Consider the following 22,986-nt stretch of genomic DNA (forward strand, 5'->3'; position numbering starts at 1 on the left):
CTGGGGACAGGATCTGGAGATGGAAACTGGGGACGGGAACTGGAGATGGAAACTGGGGATGGGAACTGGAGATGGAAACTGGGGATGGGGACTGGGGACGGGAACTGGGGACGGGAACTGGGGATGGGAACTGGGGACGGGAACTGCAGATAGAAACTGGGGACGGGAACTGGATGGGAACTGGACGGGAACTGGAAATGGAAACTGGGGATGGGAACTGGGGACGGGAACTGGGGTCGGGAACTCGAGATGGGAACTGGGGATAGGAACTGGAGATGGAAACTGGGGATGGGGACTGGACGGGAACTGGACAGGAACTGGACGGGAACTGGAGATGGAAACTGGGGATAGGAACTGGAGATGGAAACTGGGGATGGGAACTGGACGGGAACTGGAGATGGAAACTGGGGACGGGAACTGGAGATGGAAACTGGGGACAGGAACTGGAGATGGAAACTGGGGACGGTAACTGGACAGGAACTGGAGATGGAAACTGCGGATAGGAACTGGAGATGGAAACTGAGGATGGGAACTGGACGGGAACTGGAGATGGAAACTGGGGACGGGAACTGGACAGGAACTGGACAGGAACTGGACGGGAACTGGAGATGGAAACTGGGGACAGGAACTGGAGATGGAAACTGGGGACGGTAACTGGACAGGAACTGGAGATGGAAACTGCAGATAGGAACTGGAGTTGGAAACTGGGGATGGGAACTGGACGGGAACTGGACAGGAACTGGACGGGAACTGGAGATGGAAACTGGGGACAGGATCTGGAGATGGAAACTGGGGACGGGAACTGGACGGGAACTGGAGATGGAAACTGGGGACGGGAACTGGAATGGAACTGGATGGGAATTGGAGATGGAAACTGGGGATGGGAACTGGAGATGGAACTGGAGATGGGAACTGGGGATGGGAACTGGAGATGGGAACTGGGGACGGGAACTGGGGACGGGAACTGGGGATGGGAACTGGGGACGGGAACTGCAGATAGAAACTGGGGACGGGAACTGGAGATGGAAACTGGGGATGGGAGCTGGGGACAGGAACTGGAGATGGAAACTGGGGACGGGAACTGGACAGGAACTGGACGGGAACTGGAGATGGAAACTGGGGACAGGAACTGGAAATGGAAACTGGGGACGGGAACTGGAGATGGAAACTGGGGATGGGAACTGGAGATGGAAACTGGGGATGGGGACTGGGGACGGGAACTGGGGACGGGAACTGGGGATGGGAACTGGGGACGGGAACTGCAGATAGAAACTGGGGACGGGAACTGGATGGGAACTGGACGGGAACTGGAAATGGAAACTGGGGATGGGAACTGGGGACGGGAACTGGGGTCGGGAACTCGAGATGGGAACTGGGGATAGGAACTGGAGATGGAAACTGGGGATGGGGACTGGACGGGAACTGGACAGGAACTGGACGGGAACTGGAGATGGAAACTGGGGATAGGAACTGGAGATGGAAACTGGGGATGGGAACTGGACGGGAACTGGAGATGGAAACTGGGGACGGGAACTGGACAGGAACTGGACGGGAACTGGAGATGGAAACTGGGGACAGGAACTGGAGATGGAAACTGGGGACGGTAACTGGACAGGAACTGGAGATGGAAACTGCGGATAGGAACTGGAGATGGAAACTGGGGTCGGGAACTGGACGGGAACTGGACAGGAACTGGACGGGAACTGGAGATGGAAACTGGGGACAGGATCTGGAGATGGAAACTGGGGACGGGAACTGGACGGGAACTGGAGATGGAAACTGGGGACGGGAACTGGAATGGAACTGGATGGGAACTGGAGATGGAAACTGGGGATGGGAACTGGGGATGGGAACTGGAGATGGGAACTGGGGACGGGAACAGGGGACGGGAACTGGGGACGGGAACTGGGGACGGGAACTGGAGAGAGAAACTGGGGACGGGAACTGGATGTGAACTGGACGGGAACTGGAGATGGAAACTGGGGATGGGAACTGGGGACGGGAACTGGGGTCGGGAACTCGAGATGGGAACTGGGGACAGGAACTGGAGATGGAAACTGGGGACGGGAACTGGACAGGAACTGGACGGGAACTGGAGATGGAAACTGGGGACAGGAACTGGAAATGGAAACTGGGGACGGGAACTGGACGGGAACTGGAGATGGAAACTGGGGACAGGATCTGGAGATGGAAACTGGGGACAGGAACTGGACGGGAACTGGAGATGGAAACTGGGGACGGGAACTGGAATGGAACTGGATGGGAACTGGAGATGGAAACTGGGGACAGGAACTGGAGATGGAAACTGGGGACGGGAACTGGACGGGAACTGGACAGGAACTGGACGGGAACTGGAGATGGAAACTGGGGACAGGATCTGGGGTCGGGAACTCGAGATGGGAACTGGGGAAAGGAACTGGAGATGGAAACTGGGGACGGGAACTGGACAGGAACTGGACGGGAACTGGAGATGGAAACTGGGGACAGGATCTGGAGATGGAAACTGGGGACGGAAACTGGACGGGAACTGGAGATGGAAACTGGGGACGGGAACTGGAGATGGAAACTGGGGATGGGAACTGGACGGGAACTGGACAGGAACTGGACGGGAACTGGAGATGGAAACTGGGGACAGGATCTGGAGATGGAAACTGGGGACGGGAACTGGACGGGAACTGGAGATGGAAACTGGGGACAGGATCTGGAGATGGAAACTGGGGACGGGAACTGGACAGGAACTGGAGATGGGAACTGGGGACGGGAACTGGACAGGAACTGGACGGGAACTGGAGATGGAAACTGGGGACAGGAACTGGAGATGGAAACTGGGGAAGGTAACTGGACAGGAACTGGAGATGGAAACTGCGGATAGGAACTGGAGATGGGAACTGGGGACGGGAACTGGGGACGGGAACTGGGGATGGGAACTGGGGACGGGAACTGGAGATAGAAACTGGGGACGGGAACTGGATGGGAACTGGACGGGAACTGGAGATGGAAACTGGGGATGGGAACTGGGGACGGGAACTGGGGTCGGGAACTCGCGATGGGAACTGGGGAAAGGAACTGGAGATGGAAACTGGGGACGTGAACTAGACAGGAACTGGACGGGAACTGGAGATGGAAACTGGGGACAGGAACTGGAGATGGAAACTGGGGACGGGAACTGGACGGGAACTGGACAGGAACTGGACGGGAACTGGAGATGGAAACTGGGGACAGGATCTGGGGTCGGGAACTCGAGATGGGAACTGGGGAAAGGAACTGGAGATGGAAACTGGGGACGGGAACTGGACAGGAACTGGACGGGAACTGGAGATGGAAACTGGGGACAGGATCTGGAGATGGAAACTGGGGACGGAAACTGGACGGGAACTGGAGATGGAAACTGGGGACGGGAACTGGAGATGGAAACTGGGGATGGGAACTGGACGGGAACTGGACAGGAACTGGACGGGAACTGGAGATGGAAACTGGGGACAGGATCTGGAGATGGAAACTGGGGACGGGAACTGGACGGGAACTGGAGATGGAAACTGGGGACAGGATCTGGAGATGGAAACTGGGGACGGGAACTGGAGATGGGAACTGGGGACGGGAACTGGACAGGAACTGGACGGGAACTGGAGATGGAAACTGGGGACAGGAACTGGAGATGGAAACTGGGGAAGGTAACTGGACAGGAACTGGAGATGGAAACTGCGGATAGGAACTGGAGATGGAAACTGGGGATGGGAACTGGACGGGAACTGGAGATGGAAACTGGGGACGGGAACTGGGGACGGAAACTGGGGACAGGATCTGGAGATGGAAACTGGGGACGGGAACTGGAGATGGAAACTGGGGACAGGATCTGGAGATGGAAACTGGGGACGGAAACTGGACGGGAACTGGAGATGGAAACTGGGGACGGGAACTGGAGATGGAAACTGGGGATGGGAACTGGACGGGAACTGGACAGGAACTGGACGGGAACTGGAGATGGAAACTGGGGACAGGATCTGGAGATGGAAACTGGGGACGGGAACTGGACGGGAACTGGAGATGGAAACTGGGGACAGGATCTGGAGATGGAAACTGGGGACGGGAACTGGACGGGAACTGGAGATGGAAACTGGGGATGGGAACTGGGGATGGGAACTGGACACTTAGCCTTCGATAAGTTGCTGTAGTGAGTGACATGATTCATTACTCATACTTGTCCATATAAAATAAAATAAAATAAATGAACACGTCTCACCTTTCCAAAGACGGCTATCCGTGTGCGATCAATATATGGAAATTTCATCATGTATCTGGAACAAACACAAACACACACACACACACACACACACATACACACACACTGTAACACGTGATTCAAAGAACTACCCATATCTCATTCGTTAAAATCACCATAATCAATATGCTAATACCTTCTTAAATTTATATTTTAATCTTGTATCTTATGACTGGAAGTCCGTTTAAAACTCTGATATCATAACTTTACATTATTATCAAATAGTAATAATACATAAAACTTTGATAATAATTTATATAAAAGGAAAATCAAAGACATGAGAAAAGGAATGAAACAGGATTAGCTGCACACGAACTTGTTAAAAGCTGGCGTTAAGAAGAGATGGTATAAAAGTCCTCCAGACCAGTCTGGACTAAAACCTCTGTCCCCGATCTGGCCTCTGACAGCTGTGGAACTGCAGCTGGATCCATATTCAGATTAATCCCGAGAGTGGCCGTTGATGATTTGAGCCAAGCTTCTTTCATTTCTTCTCAATTGGTGAAGTAATACTTAGACAAAGGTTTCCCTGTACTCTGACTACAGAGGGGCTGAAAGGGCTTCTGTGTGCAGGGATGAACTCATGATGGAGTTTCTAACCAGAGGTTTTATATGAACAGAACTGTCCTCCAGTCTCCCACTTCAACCCTGACAGATGGCGAATATCTCTAGATTTAATCATGTAAAACTGGAAAAGTACTTTTTACATCATGTTGTGTGAGTAAACGGTTTCCTCCAGCACTGGATCAAATTTTAAATCCAGCATTTTATGTGACTTTAAAGCAGAAAATAACTCAAAGTGCAACGATGTGAATGGGACAACATACTCCACTGCTGCGATCTGGTCCTGGACATCAACCGTTCCCAGTCTCTGGTGGACCTCGTGCAGGATCCTCTGACCCTGGAAGCCGCTGCCCCGGCCATCCAGACGGGCCACGATGACGCTATCAGAACTCACCAGGACAGACTCCCAGTCCAGAGAGAAACGGTCATTCACTGCCTGACCACCAGGGGCGCTGTCACTGTACACAGGACAAATACTTCATCAGGTCAGACCATGCTGGGGGGTTTCACCCTTTACTTTGCAGAGGGATTCATGTTTTGGAAAGGAGCACAAACACATCGCCATCCAGACCACACCAGCTACCTACTGGATTCTTCAGGACTCGCCCAACAAGTCTGACTCCATCCTACCATTCTACCATCCTGTCATGCAACCACCTTGCCAGCCTGTCATCCTACCATCCTGCCAGCCTGCAATCCTACCATCCTATCATCCTGCCAGCCTGCCATCCTACCATCCTGCCATCCTACCATCCTACCATCCTACCATCATATAATCCTGCCAGCCTGTCATCCTATCATGCTACCATCCTGCCATCCTGCCAGCATGTCATCCTACCATCCTACCATCCTGTCATCCTACCATGAAGCTAACCTGTCATCCTGCCAGCCTGCCATCCTGACAGCCTGTCATCCTACTATCCTACCATCCTGCCATCGAACCACCCTACCAGCCTGTTGTCCTACCATCCGACATCCTGTCATCGTACCATCCAGCTAACCTGTCATCCTGCCAGCCTTTCATCCTACCATCGTCCCATCCTGACAGCCTGTCATCCTACTATCCTACCATCCTACCATCCTGTCATCCTACCATTATACCATCCTTCCATCCATCCACCTAGCCATCCTATCATCCTATCATCCTACCATCCTACCATCCTGCCAGCCGGTCATCCTGCCAGCCTATCATCCTGCCATCCTGCCAGCCTGTCATCCTACCATCCTACCATCCTGCCATCCAACCACCCTGCCAGCCTGCCATCCTACCATCCTGTCATCCTACCATTATGTGATCCAACCACCCTGCCAGCCTGGCATCCTTCCATCCTACCATCCAGCCATCATACCATCCTACCATCCTATCATCCTACCATCCTATCATCCTACCATCCTTTCATCCTACCATCCTGTCATCCTACCATCCAACCATCCTTTCATGCAACCACCTTGCCAGCCTGTCATCCTACTATCCTACCATCCTATCATCCTGCCAGCCTGCCGTCCTACCATTCTACCATCCTGCCATCCTACCATCCTGCCAGCCTGCCATCCTAGCATGCTACCATCCTGCCAGCCTTCCAGTCTGTCATCCTACCATCCTACCATCCTGTCATCCTAGCATCCAGCCAATCTGTCATCCAGCCAAGTTGTCATCCTGCCATCCTGCCAGCCTGCCATCCTGACAGCCTGTAATCCTACTATCCTACCATCCTACCGTCAAACCATTCTACCAGCCTGTCATCCTGCCATCCTGTCAGCCTGTCATCCTGCCAGTCTGTCATCCTACCATCCTACCATCCAACCATTCTACCAGCCTGTCATCCTACCATCCTGCCAGCCGGTCATCCTGCCAGCCTGTCATCCTGCCATCCAACAATCCTGCCATCCTGTCATCCTACCATCCTACCATCCTGTCATCCTACCATCCTGCCAGCCTGTCATCCTTCCATCCTACCATTCAGCCATCATACGATCCTACCATCCTGTCATCTTACCATCCAACCATCCTATCATCCTACCATTCTACCATCCTGTCATGCAACCACCTTGCCAGCCTGTCATCCTACCATCCTGCCAGCCTGCAATCCTACCATCCTACCATCCTACCATCCTGCCATCCTACCATCATATAATCCTGCCAGCCTTTCATCCTATCATGCTACCGTCCTGCCATCCTGCCAGCCTGTCATCCTACCATCCTACCATCCTGTCATCCTAACATGAAGCTAACCTGTCATCCTGCCAGCCTGTCATCCTACCATCCTGCCATCTTGCCAGCCTGCCATCCTGACAGCCTGTCATCCTACCATCCTACCATCCTGTCATCCTACCATTATACCATCCTTCCATCCATGCACCTAGCCATCCTATCATCCTGTCATCCTACCATCCTACCATCCTGCCAGCCGGTCATCCTGCCAGCCTTTTATCCTGCCATCCTGCCAGCCTGTCATCCTACCATCCTACCATCCTGTCATCCTGCCAGCCTGTCATCCTACCAGCCTGTCATCCTACCATGCTACCATCCTGTCATCCTGCAATCCTGACAGCCTTTCATCCTACCATCCTTCCATCCTGTCATCCTACCACCCTACCATCCAACCATTCTACCAGTCTATCTTGCCATCCTGCCAGCCTGTCATCCTACCATGCTACCATGCTACCATCCTGTCATCCTGCAATCCTGACAGCCTTTCATCCTACCATCCTACCATCCTGTCATCCTACCATCCAGCCCACCTGTCATCCTGCCAACCTGTCATCCTCTCATCCTACCATCCAGCCAACCTGCCATCCAGCCAGCCTGACATCATGACAGCCTGCCATCCTACTATCCTACCATCCTTCCATCCTACCATCCTACCATCCTTCCATCCTTCCATCCTACCATCCTACCATCCAGCCATCCTGCTAGCCTGTCATCCTACCATCCCGTCATCCTACCATCGTGCCATCCTCCTAGCCTGTCATCCTACCATCCTACCATCCTGTAATTCTACCATCCAGCCAACCTGTCATCCTTCCAGCCTGTCATCCTACTATCAACCTGCCATCCTGACAGCCTGTAATCCTATCATACCATTCTTCCATCCTGCCATCCAACCACCCAGCCAGCCTGTCATCCTACTATCGTACCATCCTGCCACCCAGTCATCCTACCATTCTACCAGCCTGCCCTTCTACCAACCTGTCATCCTGCTATCCTGCCTGCCATCCGAACATCGTGCCATCTTACCATCCTGTCATCCTACCATCCTACCATCCAACCATTCTACTAGCCTGTCATCCTACCATTCTATATCCCACCATCCTACCATCCAACCATCCTCCATCCTGTCATCCTACCATCCTGCGATCCAACCACCCTGCAATTCTGCCATCCCTCCATCCTACCATCCAGCCATCCTACCATCCAACCATACTATCATCCTATCATATTACCATCCTGCCAGCCTTTCATACTGCCATACTACCATCCTGTCATGCAACCACCCTGCCAGTCTGTCATCCTAACATCCTGCCATCCTGTGATCTTACCATCCTATCATCCTATCATCCTACCATCCTGTCATCCTACCATCCAGCCCACCTGTCATCCTGCCAACCTGTCTTCCTCTCATCCTACCATCCAGCCAACCTGCCATCCAGCCAGCCTGACATCGTGACAGCCTGCCATCCTACTATCCTACCATCCTTCCATCCTACCATCCTTTGATCATACCATCCAGCCATCCTGCTAGCCTGTCATCCTACCATCCCGTCATCCTACCATCATGCCATCCTCCTAGCCTGTCATCCTACCATCCTACCATCCTGTAATTCTACCATCCAGCCAACCTGTCATCCTTCCAGCCTGTCATCCTACCATCCTGTCATCCTACCATCCAGCTATCCTACCATTCTACCATCCTGCCATCCAACCACCCACCCAGCCTGTCATCCTACCATCCTGCCAGTCTGTCATCCTACCATCCAAACATTCTACCAGCCTGTCATCCTGCCATCCTGCCATCCTGCCAGCCTGCCATCCTAGCATGCTACCATCCTGCCATCCTTCCAGACTGTCATCCTACCATCCTGCCATCCTGCCAGCCTGTCATGCTACCATCCTGCCATCCTGCAGTCCTGACAGCCTTTCATCCTACTATCTTACCATCCTACCATCCTGCCACCCAACCACCCGACCAGCATGTCATCCTACCATCCTACCATCCTGCCAGCCTGTCATCCTACCATCCTGCCATCCTACCATCCTACCATCCAACCATTCTACCAGCCTGTCACCCTGCCATTCTGCCAGCCTTTCATCTAGCATCCAACCATCCGACCATCCAACCATCCTGCCATCCTGCCAGCCTGTATTCCTACCATCCTTCCATCCTGCCAGCCTGTCATCCTACCATCCTACTATCCGGTCATCCTACCATCCTACCACCCTACCATCCTGCCAGCCTGTCATCCTACCATCCTGCCATCCTGCCAGCATGTAATCCTACCATCCTACCATCCTGTCATCCTACGATCCTGCCATCCTGCTATGCTAGCATGCTACCATCCTGCCATCCTTCCAGCCTGTCATCCTACCAGCCTGTCATCCTACCATCCTGCCAGCCTGTCATCCTACCATCCAACCATCCTACCATCCTACCATCCTGCCATCCTGTCATCCTACCATCCTGTCATCCTGCTATCCTGACAGCCTTTCATCATACTATCTTACCATGCTACCATCCTGCCATTCAACCACCCGACCAGCCTGTCATCCTACCATCCTCCCATCCTGCCAGCCTGTCATCTAGCATCCAACCATCCAACCATCCTACCGTCCTGCCATCCTGCCAGCCTGTATTCCTACCATCCTACCATCCTGTCATCCTGCCAGCCTTTCATCCTACCATCCAACCATCCTACCATCCTGCCAGCCTGTCATCCTACCATGCTACCATCCTACCATCCTGTCATCCTGCAATCCTGACAGCCTTTCATCCTACCATCCTACCATCCTGTCATCCTACCATCCAGCCCACCTGTCATCCTGCCAACCTGTCATCCTCTCATTCTACCATCCTGCCAGCCTGTCATCCTGACAGCCTGCTATCCTACTATCCTACCATCCTTCCATCCTCCCATCCTTTGATCATACCATCCAGCCATCCTGCTAGCCTGTTATCCTACCATCCCGTCATCCTACCATCGTGCCATCCTCCTAGCCTGTCATCCTACCATCCTACCATCCTGTAATTCTACCATCCAGCCAACCTGTCATCCTGCCAGCCTGTCATCCTACTATCAACCTGCCATCCTGACAGCCTGTAATCCTACTATCATACCATTCTTCCATCCTGCCATCCAACCACCCAGCCAGCCTGTCATCCTACTATCGTACCATCCTGCCACCCAGTCATCCTACCATTCTACCAGCCTGCCCTTCTACCAACCTGTCATCCTGCTATCCTGCCTGCCATCCGAACATCGTGCCATCTTACCATCCTGTCATCCTACCATCCTACCATCCAACCATTCTACTAGCCTGTCATCCTACCATTCTATATCCCACCATCCTACCATCCAACCATCCTCCATCCTGTCATCCTACCATCCTGCGATCCAACCACCCTGCAATTCTGCCATCCCTCCATCCTACCATCCAGCCATCCTACCATCCAACCATACTATCATCCTATCATATTACCATCCTGCCAGCCTTTCATACTGCCATACTACCATCCTGTCATGCAACCACCCTGCCAGTCTGTCATCCTAACATCCTGCCATCCTGTGATCTTACCATCCTATCATCCTATCATCCTACCATCCTGCCATCTTCCCATCCGCCATCCTTTCATGCAACCACCCTGCCAGCCTGTCATCCTACCATCCTGCCCGCCTGTCATCCTACCATCCTACCATCCTGTTATCCTACCATCCTACCATCCTGTCATCCTACCATCCTACCATCTAACCACCCTATCATCCTGCCATCCAACCACCCTGCATGCCTGTCATCCTTCCATCCTAGCATCCAGCCATCCTTCCATCCTATCATCCTACCATACTACCATCGTGCCAGCCTGTGATACAACCATTCTACCATCCTGCAGGACTGCCATCCTGACGGTCTGTCGTCCTTCTATCCTACCATTCAGCCATCATATGATCCTACCATCCTGTCATCCTACCATCCAACCATCCTATCATCCTACCATTCTACCAACCTGTCATCCTGCCTGCCATCCTACCATCGTGCCTTCAAACCACCCTGCCATCCTACCATCCTACCATCCTGCCAGCCTGTCATCCTACCATCCTGCCAGCCCACCAACCTGTCATCCTGCCATCCTGCCTTCCATCCTACCATCCTAACATCCTGCCATCCTACCATCCTCCGATTATACCATCCTATCATCATACCATCCTACCATCCTTCCAGACTGTCATCTTACCATCGTACCGTCCTTCCATACTACTATCCAGTCATCCTATCATCCTATCATCTTACCATCCTACCATCCTTCCATCCTTCCATCCTGTCATCCTACCATCCTACTATCCTGTCATCTAACCATCCTACCATCCTTCCATCCTGTCATCCTACCATCCCACCATCCAACCATCCTATCATCCTACCATCGTGCCAGCCTGTTATCCTACCATCCTGCCATCCTGTCAGCCTGTCATCCTACCATGCTACCGTCCTGTCATCGTACCATCCAGCCAACCTGTCATCCGACCATCCAGCCAACCTGTCATCCGACCATCCAGCCAGCCTGTTATCCTACCATTCTACCGTCCAACCATCTTACCATCCTGCCAGCCTACCATCCTACCATTCTACCAACCTGTCATCCTGCCATCCTGCCTGCCATCCTACCATCGTGCCTTCAAACCACCCTGCCATCCTGCCATCCTACCATCCTACCATACTGCCAGCCTGTCATCCTACCATCCTACCATCCTGCCAGCCTACCAACCTGTCAGCCTGCCATCCTGCCATCCTACTATTATACCATCCTATCATCATACCCTCCTACCATCCTGCCATCCTGCCAGCCTGTCATCCTACTATCCTACCATCCTTCCAGACTGTCATGTTACCATCGTACCGTCCTTCCATACTACTATCCAGTCATCCTATCATCCTATCATCCTACCATCCTGTCATCCTACCATCCTACCATCCTACTATCCTATCATCTAACCATCCTACCATCCTCCCATCCTGTCATACTACCATCCCACCATCCAACCATCCTATCATCCTACCATCCTGCCAGCCTGTTATCCTACCATCCTGCCATCCTGCCAACCTGTCATCCTACCATGCTACCGTCCTGTCATCCTACCATCCAGCCAGCCTGTCATCCTACCATCATACCATCCTGCCATCCTGCCAGCCTGTCATCCTACCATCCTAATGTCCTGTCATCCTACCATCCTGCCAGCCTGCCACCCTGTCATCCTACTAAACTACCATCCTACCAGCCTGTCATCCTACCATCCTGCCAGCCTACCATCCTACCATTCTACCATCCTGTCATCCTGACATCCTGCCTGCCATCCTACCATTGTGCCATCGTACCATCCTGCCCTCCTACCATCCTCCTATCTTACAATTCTATCATCCTACCATCCAACGATTCTACCAGCCTTCCATCCTGCAATCCTGCCAGCCTGTCATTCTACCATCCTACCATCCTGCCATCCTGTCATCCTACTATCCAGCCAACCTGTCATACTGCCAGCCTGTCATCCTACCATCCTACCATCCTGCCATCCTGCCAGCCTGTCATCCTACCATCCTAATGTCCTGTCATCCTACCATCCTGCCAGCCTGCCACCCTGTCATCCTACTAAACTACCATCCTACCAGCCTGTCATCCTACCATCCTGCCAGCCTACCATCCTACCATTCTACCATCCTGTCATCCTGACATCCTGCCTGCCATCCTACCATTGTGCCATCGTACCATCCTACCCTCCTACCATCCTCCTATCTTACAATTCTATCATCCTACCATCCAACGATTCTACCAGCCTTCCATCCTGCCATCCTGCCAGCCTGTCATTCTACCATCCTACCATCCTGCCATCCTGTCATCCTACTATCCAGCCAACCTGTCATACTGCCAGCCTGTCATCCTACCATCCTGCCATCCTGCCAGCCTGTCATCCTACTATCCTACCATCCTACCATCCTGTCATCTTACCATCCTGCCACCCGACCACCCTGCCAGCCTGTCATGTTTCCATCCTACCGTCCTGTCATCCTACCATCCATCAACCTGTCATCCTGCCAACCTGTCATCCTACCATCCTGCCATCCAACCATCCTATCATCCTGCCTTCCAACCACCCTGCCAGCCTGTCATCCTCCCATCTTACCATCCAGCCATCATACCATCCTACCATCCTACCACCCTGTCATCCTACCATCCTTTCATTCTATCGTCCTACCATCCTACCATCCTGTCATTCTATCATCCTACCATCCTACCATCATTTCCTCCTACCATCCAGCCAACCAGTCATCTTGCCAGCCTGTCATCCTACCATCCTGCTATCCTGACAGTCCGTCATACTACCATCCTACCATCCTACCATCCTGCCATCCAACCACCCTGCCAGCCAGTCATCCTACCATACTACCATCCTGCCACCCTGCCATCCTGTCATCCTACCATTCTAAAATCCAGCCATCCTACCATCCAACCATCCTGTCATGCTGCGATCCAACCACCCTGCCAGACTATTATCCTACCATCCAACCATCCTATCATCCTACCATACTACCATCCTTCAAGCCTGTCATACTACCATTCTACCATCCTGTCATGTAACCATCCTGCCAGCCTGCCAGACTACCATCCTACCATCCAGCCTGTCATCCTTCCAGCCTGTCATCCTGCCATCCTACCATGCTATCATCCTGTCATCCTACCGTCCTACCATCCTGTCATCCTACCATGCTATCATCCTGTCATACTACCATTCTACCATCCTGTCATGTAACCATCCTGCCAGCCTGCCAGACTACCATCCTACCATCCAGCCTGTCATCCTTCCAGCCTGTCATCCTGCCATCCTACCATGCTATCATCCTGTCATCCTACCGTCCTACCATCCTGTCATCCTACCATCCTCCCATCCTGCCAGCCTGTCATCCTACCATCCTGTCATCTTGTCATCCTGCCATCCTACCATAATGTCATCCTACCATCCAGCCAACCTGTCATCCTGCCAGCCTGTCATCCTACCATCCTACCATCCTGCCAACCTGTCATCCTGCCAGCCTGTCATCCTACCATCCTACCATCCTGCCATCCTGCCAGCCTTCCATCCTACCATCTTACCATCCTTCCATCTTGCCATCCTGCCATCCTACCATCCTGTCATCCTACCATCCTACCATCCTATCATCCTACCATCCTACCATCCCACCATCCTAACATCCAATCATCCTGCCATCCTGCCAGTCTGTCATCCTACCATCCTTCCATATTGCCAGCCTGCCATCCTGACATCCTGTCATCCTAGCATCCTACCATCCTATCATCCTACCATCCTGTCATCCTATCATCCTACCATCCTACCATCCAACCATTCTACCATCCTGCCATCCTATCGTCCTGCCATCCAACCACCCTGCCAGGCTGTCATCCTACCATCCTGCCATCCTGCCTGCCTGCTATCCTGCTAGCCTGTCATCTTACCATCCTATCATCCTACCATCCTGTCATCCTACCATCTATCATCCTATCATCCTACCATCCTACCATCCTGCCATCCTATCATCCTACCATCCTGCCATCCAGCCAGTCTGTCATCTTACCATCCTACCATCCTGCCAGCCTGCCATCCTACCATCCTGTCATCCTGCCAGCCTGTCATCCTACCATCCTACCATCCTGCCAGCCTACCATCCTACCATTCTACCAGCCTGTCATCATTCCATCCTGCCTGCCATTCTACCATCGTGCCATCCTACCATCCTGCTATCCTGCTATCCTACCATTCTACCATCCTTCCATCCTACCATCCAACCATTCTACCATCCTGCTATCCTACCATCCTATCATCCTACCATCCTACCATCCTGCCAGTCTGTCATCCTACCATCTTACAATCCTGCCAGCCTGTCATCGAACCATCCATCCATCCTGTCATCCTACCATCCTACCATCCTGTCATCATACCATCCTACCATCCTATCATCCTACCATCCTACCATCCAACCATTCTTCCAGCCTGTCATCCTACCATCCTACCATCCTATCATCCTACCATCCTACCATCCAACCATTCTTCCAGCCTGTCATCCTGCCATCCTGCCAGCCTGTCATCCTACCATCCTACCATCCTGCCAGTCTGTCATCCTACCATCCTACCATCCTGCCAGTCTGTCATCCTACCATCTTACAATCCTGCCAGTCTGTCATCCTACCATTCTACCATCCTGCCAGTCTGTCATCCTACCATCTTACAATCCTGCCAGCCTGTCATCCTACCATCCTTCCATCCTGCCATCCTACCATCCTGCCATCAGGAGTTGTATACGTGGCCATAAAGACATACAGCTGATGTGTCTTAGCGAGTAGAACTGGAACCAGCTGGTTAGGCTAAAACTGCTTCCAGTCAGAGACACACCTGTTGAATAATCATTTTACATACATGTGAGGAACATCAGCAGCATGATGGAGGTGAAAACAGAGAAGTAAAACTGAAGTTGTGAACAACTGCAGGGCTTTCTTTGATGGTAATGTATTTTTGCCATGAGCCAAGGGACAACACACTCTGGAGGCAACGCAGAAAGCTGAGCTGGTCCGGATGAACTCCAGGTTAAACTTCTGGGGCCTCATTTGGAAACAAACCAGGAAAACAAGAACTGCAGTGCAAAACAACTCCAGATTTATAAAACAGTGTGCGCACATCACATGCCTGTTGTTTATCAGGATCAAAACTAAGTTTCGCACAGAAGAGAGAAGGTTTCGACTATATAGAGGCAGGTAGACATTGATCAATCTCATTTCCATGATGGTCAGCAGTGAAAAAACATAAAAATGGAATTTACTGGAATGTGAGGTGGAAACTCTTACAGGAAATGTTGCAAAATGTAAAAATATTTGATGTGATGGAGGTAGGACATCAGCAGGAAGGCAGAGGACTGCTCAGACCACCGGACACTTCCAGAAAGACAAAAAGAAGTCTTATGGCATGCGGTACGTACACCACCAGCAGGAGTCCGTAGTGACGGGAGTCCAAGAAGTCCAGAGGGTACGATATCTTCAGAGGTAATTCTGTGAGGAGAAATAAAAAAGAACATGTCTCTGTGCTGCGATTCAGCAGGAGCAACAGCAGAAACAGATGCTTCATTCTCACCAAAATGCTCCACTGGAACGATTCTGAAGTCGGTCAGCTGGATCCTTTTGTACTTCAAAGCTGCCTTCAGCTTAGAGTTGTTCTCCAGGACGTAGTAATCTGTCAGAATAGGATCAAGGCAGGGAAACAAGTTTAAAACGTTCCATAAAAACTAACATGCTACTGCATGCCGTCCCCCGCAGCATGTCTGGAGCTGTTTCATTTCATCTGGCTTTTAGCTCAGTTTGAGTCAGAAACCTGAATTCAGATTTTTCTATTCTTCTGGAAAAGAATTAAACAGTAGGAGCCGAGTTTGTGAAAGAAAACGATACAAATCATATTTACTGATGTGACTCTCATGTGATCATGCTTCCTTCTCCGAAGCTTGGAAATGGAATTCTGCTAGTAGTAGTAATGGAAAGCTAAAAATGTAAAGATATGTCATCATGAAACTGCAGAGGGTGTTGGACATTCTGCCCGAATAACTCCCTGCATGTTGTAGCACAGCTGCTAACTTTCTGAGGGCAAACAGGGCACTGACATGCAGAAGGGCTGAGAACAGGAGGCCTGTGGGAGGCAGCCATTAGTCTGTCTGCAGTGTGTTCATATCTGAGGAGCAAACAGGCTGTAAAAATCAGCAGGGAGAAGGAAACGACTGAACAGCTGGACAGTGTGAGTCCGTCTGTCTGCAGAGCAACGCTAACATGCTGAATGACAGGTAACATTTCCTGGATCTTCCCTGCAAGCTTCTCTGCTGTGTGTGCTGCCCCACCCGCTCCTCGCCGCTGGGGAGGGTCAGCACCGCCGTTTGAAAATAACAGATAGTTGTGATAATCTGAGATGAACTCTATGAAACACAGTCGAATTGTTCAAACTCCTGACAAAACTTGAAGCTCTTAAATAAAACAAATAACACATATTAAAGGGGACATAAAAACAAACATTTTGTGACAAGAACAATAAATAAAAATAAACGGCTAAATGGTAGACAAAAATGCTTTTTAATAAACTAAACGATATGATCAGGCTGAAACCGTGCTAATTTAAGATGGTAAACGGTTAATAATAAGGAGTCATGCATTGTGTACTTTTACACTTTCAGCCCCGTCCTGTCTATTTACGCCTCCTCCCACAAGGAGACAAGTATCTCTACACCCACAACTTTAATTTCAATGCTTTTGGACTGAAAATTAGGATGAGATGTTTGTTAGATGTGTAAATATTGGTAAATATTCCAGTGAAGAAAACACACATGTTCTGAACATGTGTGTTTTTGTGGATGCAGCTCTAAACCCCCGTTAGGTCATAGGTCACCATGTCAGTCACCCCTGCACTCTGACAGAACAGAATGAGAGGTTTCCATCCAGACGGCGTGGGCTGCAGGTCTCCCACCTCAGATTTAAAAAGCTCCTGACTCTATGCGCTGCAGCAAGATGAAAACTGCTCGATCAAATAAAATTCAAGGACATTTGTGTGTCAGTGGACGTACTGGAATTATTGAGGCTGTGGAGGATCACAGTGGGCGCTCCTGGACCTAAACACACACAATGAAAACAGGACAACAAAAACAAGAGCATAATGTTAGTTCTGTCCTATATGTTTGATAGAGTAGATGGATAATTTAACACATTTTTCATTAATTTCTGATTCAAATCTGTTCTTTCTTCAGAAAAGCCCGGCTGCAGGAGACAGCCTTGTTTTCTCCTGTCTTCCACCTTCCCTGAGCAACCCGTGATTAAATGTGACTCCTCGGACGAACAGCCTGACAGTCAGATAGTTCTTCTCAATGTCCGCCAGTAAAATATCCAGTCAGAGGTTCATGGGAAGGCAAAGCTCAGCTGTAACAATTCTGCTTCCTGAAAAGGCTGCAACACTGAACAAAGCTGCAGCCCCATGTTCCTTATGTGACTTTTCATCCCTGCACCTCTCTGGTGACGGTCTGTACCTGCTTTCACCTTTACATTCCATGTTTCACAGCATCCACCTGGACAAACACGCCCAGCTCAGTGTGGCAGGAGCTTCGCAAGTGGATCGCAGGTGGTTCGCAGGTGGTTCGCAGGTGCTTTGCAGGTGGATCGCAGGTGCTTCGCAAGTGGTTCGTAGGTTGTTCGTAGGTAATTCGCAAATGGATCGCAGGTGGTTCGTAAATGGATTGCAGGTGGTTCGCAGGTGGTTTGCAGGTGGTTCACAAGTGGTTTGCAGGTGTTTCGCATGTGGTTTCCAAGTAGATCGCATGTGGTTCGCAAATGGATCGCAGGTGGTTCGCAGGTGGATTGCAGGTGGATTGCAGGTGCTTCGCAAGTGGTTCGTAGGTTGTTCGTAGGTAATTCGCAAATGGATCGCAGGTCGTTCAAAAGTGGATTGCAGGTGCTTCGTAAATGGATTGCAGGTGGTTCGCAGGTGGTTTGCAGGTGGTTCACAAGTGGTTTGCAGGTGTTTCGCATGTGGTTTGCAAGTAGATCGCATGTGGTTCGCAAGTGGATCGCAGGTGGTTCGCAGGTGGATCGCAGGTGCTTCGCAGGTGCTTCGCAAGTGGTTCATAGGTTGTTCGTAGGTAATTCGCAAATGGATCGCAGGTGGATCGCAGGTGGTTCAAAAGTGGATCGCAGGTGGTTCGCAGGTGCTTTGCAGGTGGATCGCCAGTGGATTGCAGATGCTTCGCAAGTGGTTCGTAGGTTGTTCGTAGGTAATTCACAAATGGATCACAGGTGGTTCGCAGGTGGTTCAAAAGTGGATTGCAGGTGGTTCGTAAATGGATTGCAGGTGGTTCGCAGGTGGTTTGCAGGTGGTTCACAAGTGGTTTGCAGGTGTTTTGCATGTGGTTTGCAAGTAGATCGCATGTGGTTCGCAAGTGGATCGCAGGTGGTTCGCAGGTGGATCGCAGGTGGATCGCAGGTGCTTCGCAGGTGCTTCGCAAGTGGTTCGTAGGTTGTTCGTAGGTAATTCGCAAATGGATCGCAGGTGGATCGCAGGTGGTTCAAAAGTGGATCACAGGTGGTTCACAGGTAGATGACAGGTGGTTCGAAAGTTGATTGGAGGTGGATTGTATATGGTTTGCAGATGGTTAGCAGGGAGTTTGCAGGTGGCTTGCGGGTAGATCGCAGGTGGATCACAGGTGGTTCCCAGGGGGTTTGCAGGTGGTTAGCAGGTGGGTCACAGGTAGTTCGCAAGTGGATTGGAGGTGGATCGCATATGGTTTGCAAGTGGTTCGCAAGTGGTTCGCAAGTGGTTCGTAGTTGGATAACCAGTGAATTGCAGGTGCTTCACAGGTGGATCGCAGGTGGATCGCAGGTAGATCGCAGATGGTTCACAAGTGGTTCGCAGGTGGTTTACAGGTGGTTCGCAGGTGGATCGCAGGTGGTTCGCAGGTGGATCGCATGTGGATCGCAGGTGGTTAGGAAGTGGTTCGCAGGAGATTCGCAGGTGGATCGCAGGTGCTTTGCAGGTGGTTCGCAGGTGCTTTGCAGGTGGTTCACAGGTGCTTTGCAAGTGGATCGAAGGTGGATCGCATGTCATTAGCAAGTGGATCGAAGGTGGATCGCATGTCATTAGCAAGTGGATCGCAGGTAGTTTGCATATGGTTTGCAGGTGGTTAGCAGGTGCTTCACAAGAGGATCGCAGGTGGTTCGAAAGTGGTTCGCTGGTGGATCGCCAGTCGATTGCAAGGGGTTCTCAGGTGGATGGCAGAATGTTCGCAAGTTGATTGGAGGTGGCTCGCAGGTGGTTTACGAGTGGTTCGCAGGTGTCTAATGTCTCATGGAAGAAAACTTTCCGAACAGGAAGTTACCTGCTGAGAGCTTTTAAATCTAAACCACTTTTAAATCACAAAATTTCATCCATGGACAGTTCTTTTCACTGTGTTAATATGACTACATGCCCCTTAGCTGAAAATATTTACTGTAATTAAAAGTAGAAATAACCAGTTGGAGAAGTGGAATATGTTTTGACTTACCTTTACAGTGGAGGATGATGTGCTGGTTTGTGGGGCTGAAATCAGCATTGTGGTACAGACAGTGAGCCTTATTCAGGTCACAAGTTAAGCACCGACGAGGGAACAGACCCACGGTTTTAACACTGGGAGGGAAAACATGTTTAGTGAAAATTTAAGTTAGGAAAAACAAAAAACATTATCATTTAATTTAAACAGCGGTTCCCAAATGTTTTGAGTCCAGTCTCAAGTCTGGACTGTGGTCTGGTCTCTGTTCTAGACTCAAGTCTGGACTGTGGTCTGGACTCTAGTCTGGTCTCTGTTTTAGACTCTGGTCTGGTCTCTGTTCTAGACTCAAGTCTGGACTGTGGTCTGGACTCTGGTCTGGTCTCTGTTCTAGACTCAAGTCTGGACTGTGGTCTGGACTCTGGTCTGGTCTCTGGTCTGGACTCTGGTCTCTGTTCTAGTCTCAAATCTGGACTCTGGTCTGGACTCTGGTCTGGTCTCTGTTCTAGACTTGAGTCTGGACTGTGGTCTGGACTCTAGTCTGGTCTCTGTTCTAGACTCTGGTCTGGTCTCTGTTCTAGACCCAGGTCTCGACTCCGGTCTGGACTCCAGTCTGGTCTCTGTTCTAAACTCTAGTCTGGTCTCTGTTTTAGACTCAAGTCTGGATTGTGGTCTGGACTCTGGTCTGGTCTCTGTTCTAGACTCTGGTCTAGTCTCTGTTCTAGACTCAAGTCTGGACTGTGGTCTGGACTGTAGTCTGGTCTCTGTTCTAGATTCAAGTCTGGACTCTGGTCTGGAATCTGGTCTGGTCGTTGTTCTGGTCTCTGTTCTAGACTCAAGTCTGGACTGTGGTCTGGTCTCTGTTCTAGACTCAAGTCTGGACTGTGGTCTGGACTCTGGTCTGGTCTCTGTTTTAGACTCTGGTCTGGTCTCTGTTCTAGACTCAAGTCTGGACTGTGGTCTGGACTCTGGTCTGGTCTCTGGTCTGGACTCTGGTCTCTGTTCTAGTCTCAAATCTGGACTCTGGTCTGGACTCTGGTCTGGTCTCTGTTCTAGACTTGAGTCTGGACTGTGGTCTGGACTCTAGTCTGGTCTCTGTTCTAGACTCTGGTCTGGTCTCTGTTCTAGACCCAGGTCTCGACTCCGGTCTGGACTCTAGTCTGGTCTCTGTTCTAAACTCTAGTCTGGTCTCTGTTTTAGACTCAAGTCTGGATTGTGGTCTGGATTCTGGTCTGGTCTCTGTTCTAGACTCTGGTCTAGTCTCTGTTCTAGACTCAAGTCTGGACTGTGGTCTGGACTGTAGTCTGGTCTCTGTTCTAGATTCAAGTCTGGACTCTGGTCTGGAATCTGGTCTGGTCGTTGTTCTGGTCTCTGTTCTAGACTCAAGTCTGGACTCTGGTCTGGTCGTTGTTCTGGTCTCTGTTCTAGACTCAAATCTGGACTCTGGTCTGGACTCTGGTCTGGTCTCTGTTCTAGACTTGAGTCTGGACTGTGGTCTGGACTCTAGTCTGGTCTCTGTTCTAGACTCTGGTCTGGTCTCTGTTCTAGACCCAGGTCTCGACTCCGGTCTGGACTCCAGTCTGGTCTCTGTTCTAAACTCTAGTCTGGTCTCTGTTTTAGACTCAAGTCTGGATTGTGGTCTGGACTCTGGTCTGGTCTCTGTTCTAGACTCTGGTCTAGTCTCTGTTCTAGACTCAAGTCTGGACTGTGGTCTGGACTGTAGTCTGGTCTCTGTTCTAGATTCAAGTCTGGACTCTGGTCTGGAATCTGGTCTGGTCGTTGTTCTGGTCTCTGTTCTAGACTCAAGTCTGGACTGTGGTCTGGTCTCTGTTCTAGACTCAAGTCTGGACTGTGGTCTGGACTCTGGTCTGGTCTCTGTTTTAGACTCTGGTCTGGTCTCTGTTCTAGACTCAAGTCTGGACTGTGGTCTGGACTCTGGTCTGGTCTCTGGTCTGGACTCTGGTCTCTGTTCTAGTCTCAAATCTGGACTCTGGTCTGGACTCTGGTCTGGTCTCTGTTCTAGACTTGAGTCTGGACTGTGGTCTGGACTCTAGTCTGGTCTCTGTTCTAGACTCTGGTCTGGTCTCTGTTCTAGACCCAGGTCTCGACTCCGGTCTGGACTCTAGTCTGGTCTCTGTTCTAAACTCTAGTCTGGTCTCTGTTTTAGACTCAAGTCTGGATTGTGGTCTGGATTCTGGTCTGGTCTCTGTTCTAGACTCTGGTCTAGTCTCTGTTCTAGACTCAAGTCTGGACTGTGGTCTGGACTGTAGTCTGGTCTCTGTTCTAGATTCAAGTCTGGACTCTGGTCTGGAATCTGGTCTGGTCGTTGTTCTGGTCTCTGTTCTAGACTCAAGTCTGGACTCTGGTCTGGTCGTTGTTCTGGTCTCTGTTCTAGACTCAAATCTGGACTCTGGTCTGGACTGTAGTCTGGTCTATGTTTTAGACTCTGGCATGGTCTCTGTTCTAGACTCAAGTCTGGACTGTGGTCTGGACTCTAGTCTGGTCTCTGTTCTAGACTCTAGTCTGGTCTCTGTTCTAGACCCAAGTCTCGACTCTGGTCTGGACTCTGATCTGTTCTCTGTTCTAGACTCTGGTCTGGTCTCTGGTCTGGTCTCTTTTCTAGACTCTGGTCTGGTCTCTGTACTAGTCTCAAGTCTGGACTGTGGTCTGGTCTCTGGTCTGGTGTCTGTTCTAGACTCTGGTCTGGTCTCTGGTCTCGACTCTGGTCTGGTCTCTGTTCTAGACTCTAATCTGGACTGTGGTCTGGACTCTGATCTGGTCTCTGTTCTAGACTCTAGTCTGGTCTCTGTTCTAGACTCAAGTCTGGACTGTGGGCTGGACTCTAGTCTGGTCT

The 22,986-nt window shown here is 50.9% G+C and overlaps 1 protein-coding gene across 1 annotated transcript in view; it reads right to left on the reverse strand.

Moving 5' to 3' along the window:
- LOC306766203 (inactive dipeptidyl peptidase 10-like) overlaps window positions 1–22,986 on the reverse strand; it is a gene marked incomplete at both ends in the record, with an annotated part of 307,548 nt that overhangs the window by 43,461 nt on the left and 241,101 nt on the right. The window contains 6 exons of the mRNA XM_079253836.1: window positions 4,241–4,295; window positions 5,104–5,298; window positions 16,068–16,137; window positions 16,220–16,318; window positions 17,688–17,732; window positions 20,151–20,272. Of these exons, the coding sequence (XP_079109962.1) occupies window positions 4,241–4,295; window positions 5,104–5,298; window positions 16,068–16,137; window positions 16,220–16,318; window positions 17,688–17,732; window positions 20,151–20,272 (586 nt within the window). The remainder of the gene's footprint in view (window positions 1–4,240; window positions 4,296–5,103; window positions 5,299–16,067; window positions 16,138–16,219; window positions 16,319–17,687; window positions 17,733–20,150; window positions 20,273–22,986) is intronic.

The sequence above is a fragment of the Telmatherina bonti genome (assembly GCF_933228915.1).
Source record: "Telmatherina bonti genome assembly, chromosome: 15".
NCBI classification, from domain to species: domain Eukaryota; kingdom Metazoa; phylum Chordata; class Actinopteri; order Atheriniformes; family Telmatherinidae; genus Telmatherina; species Telmatherina bonti.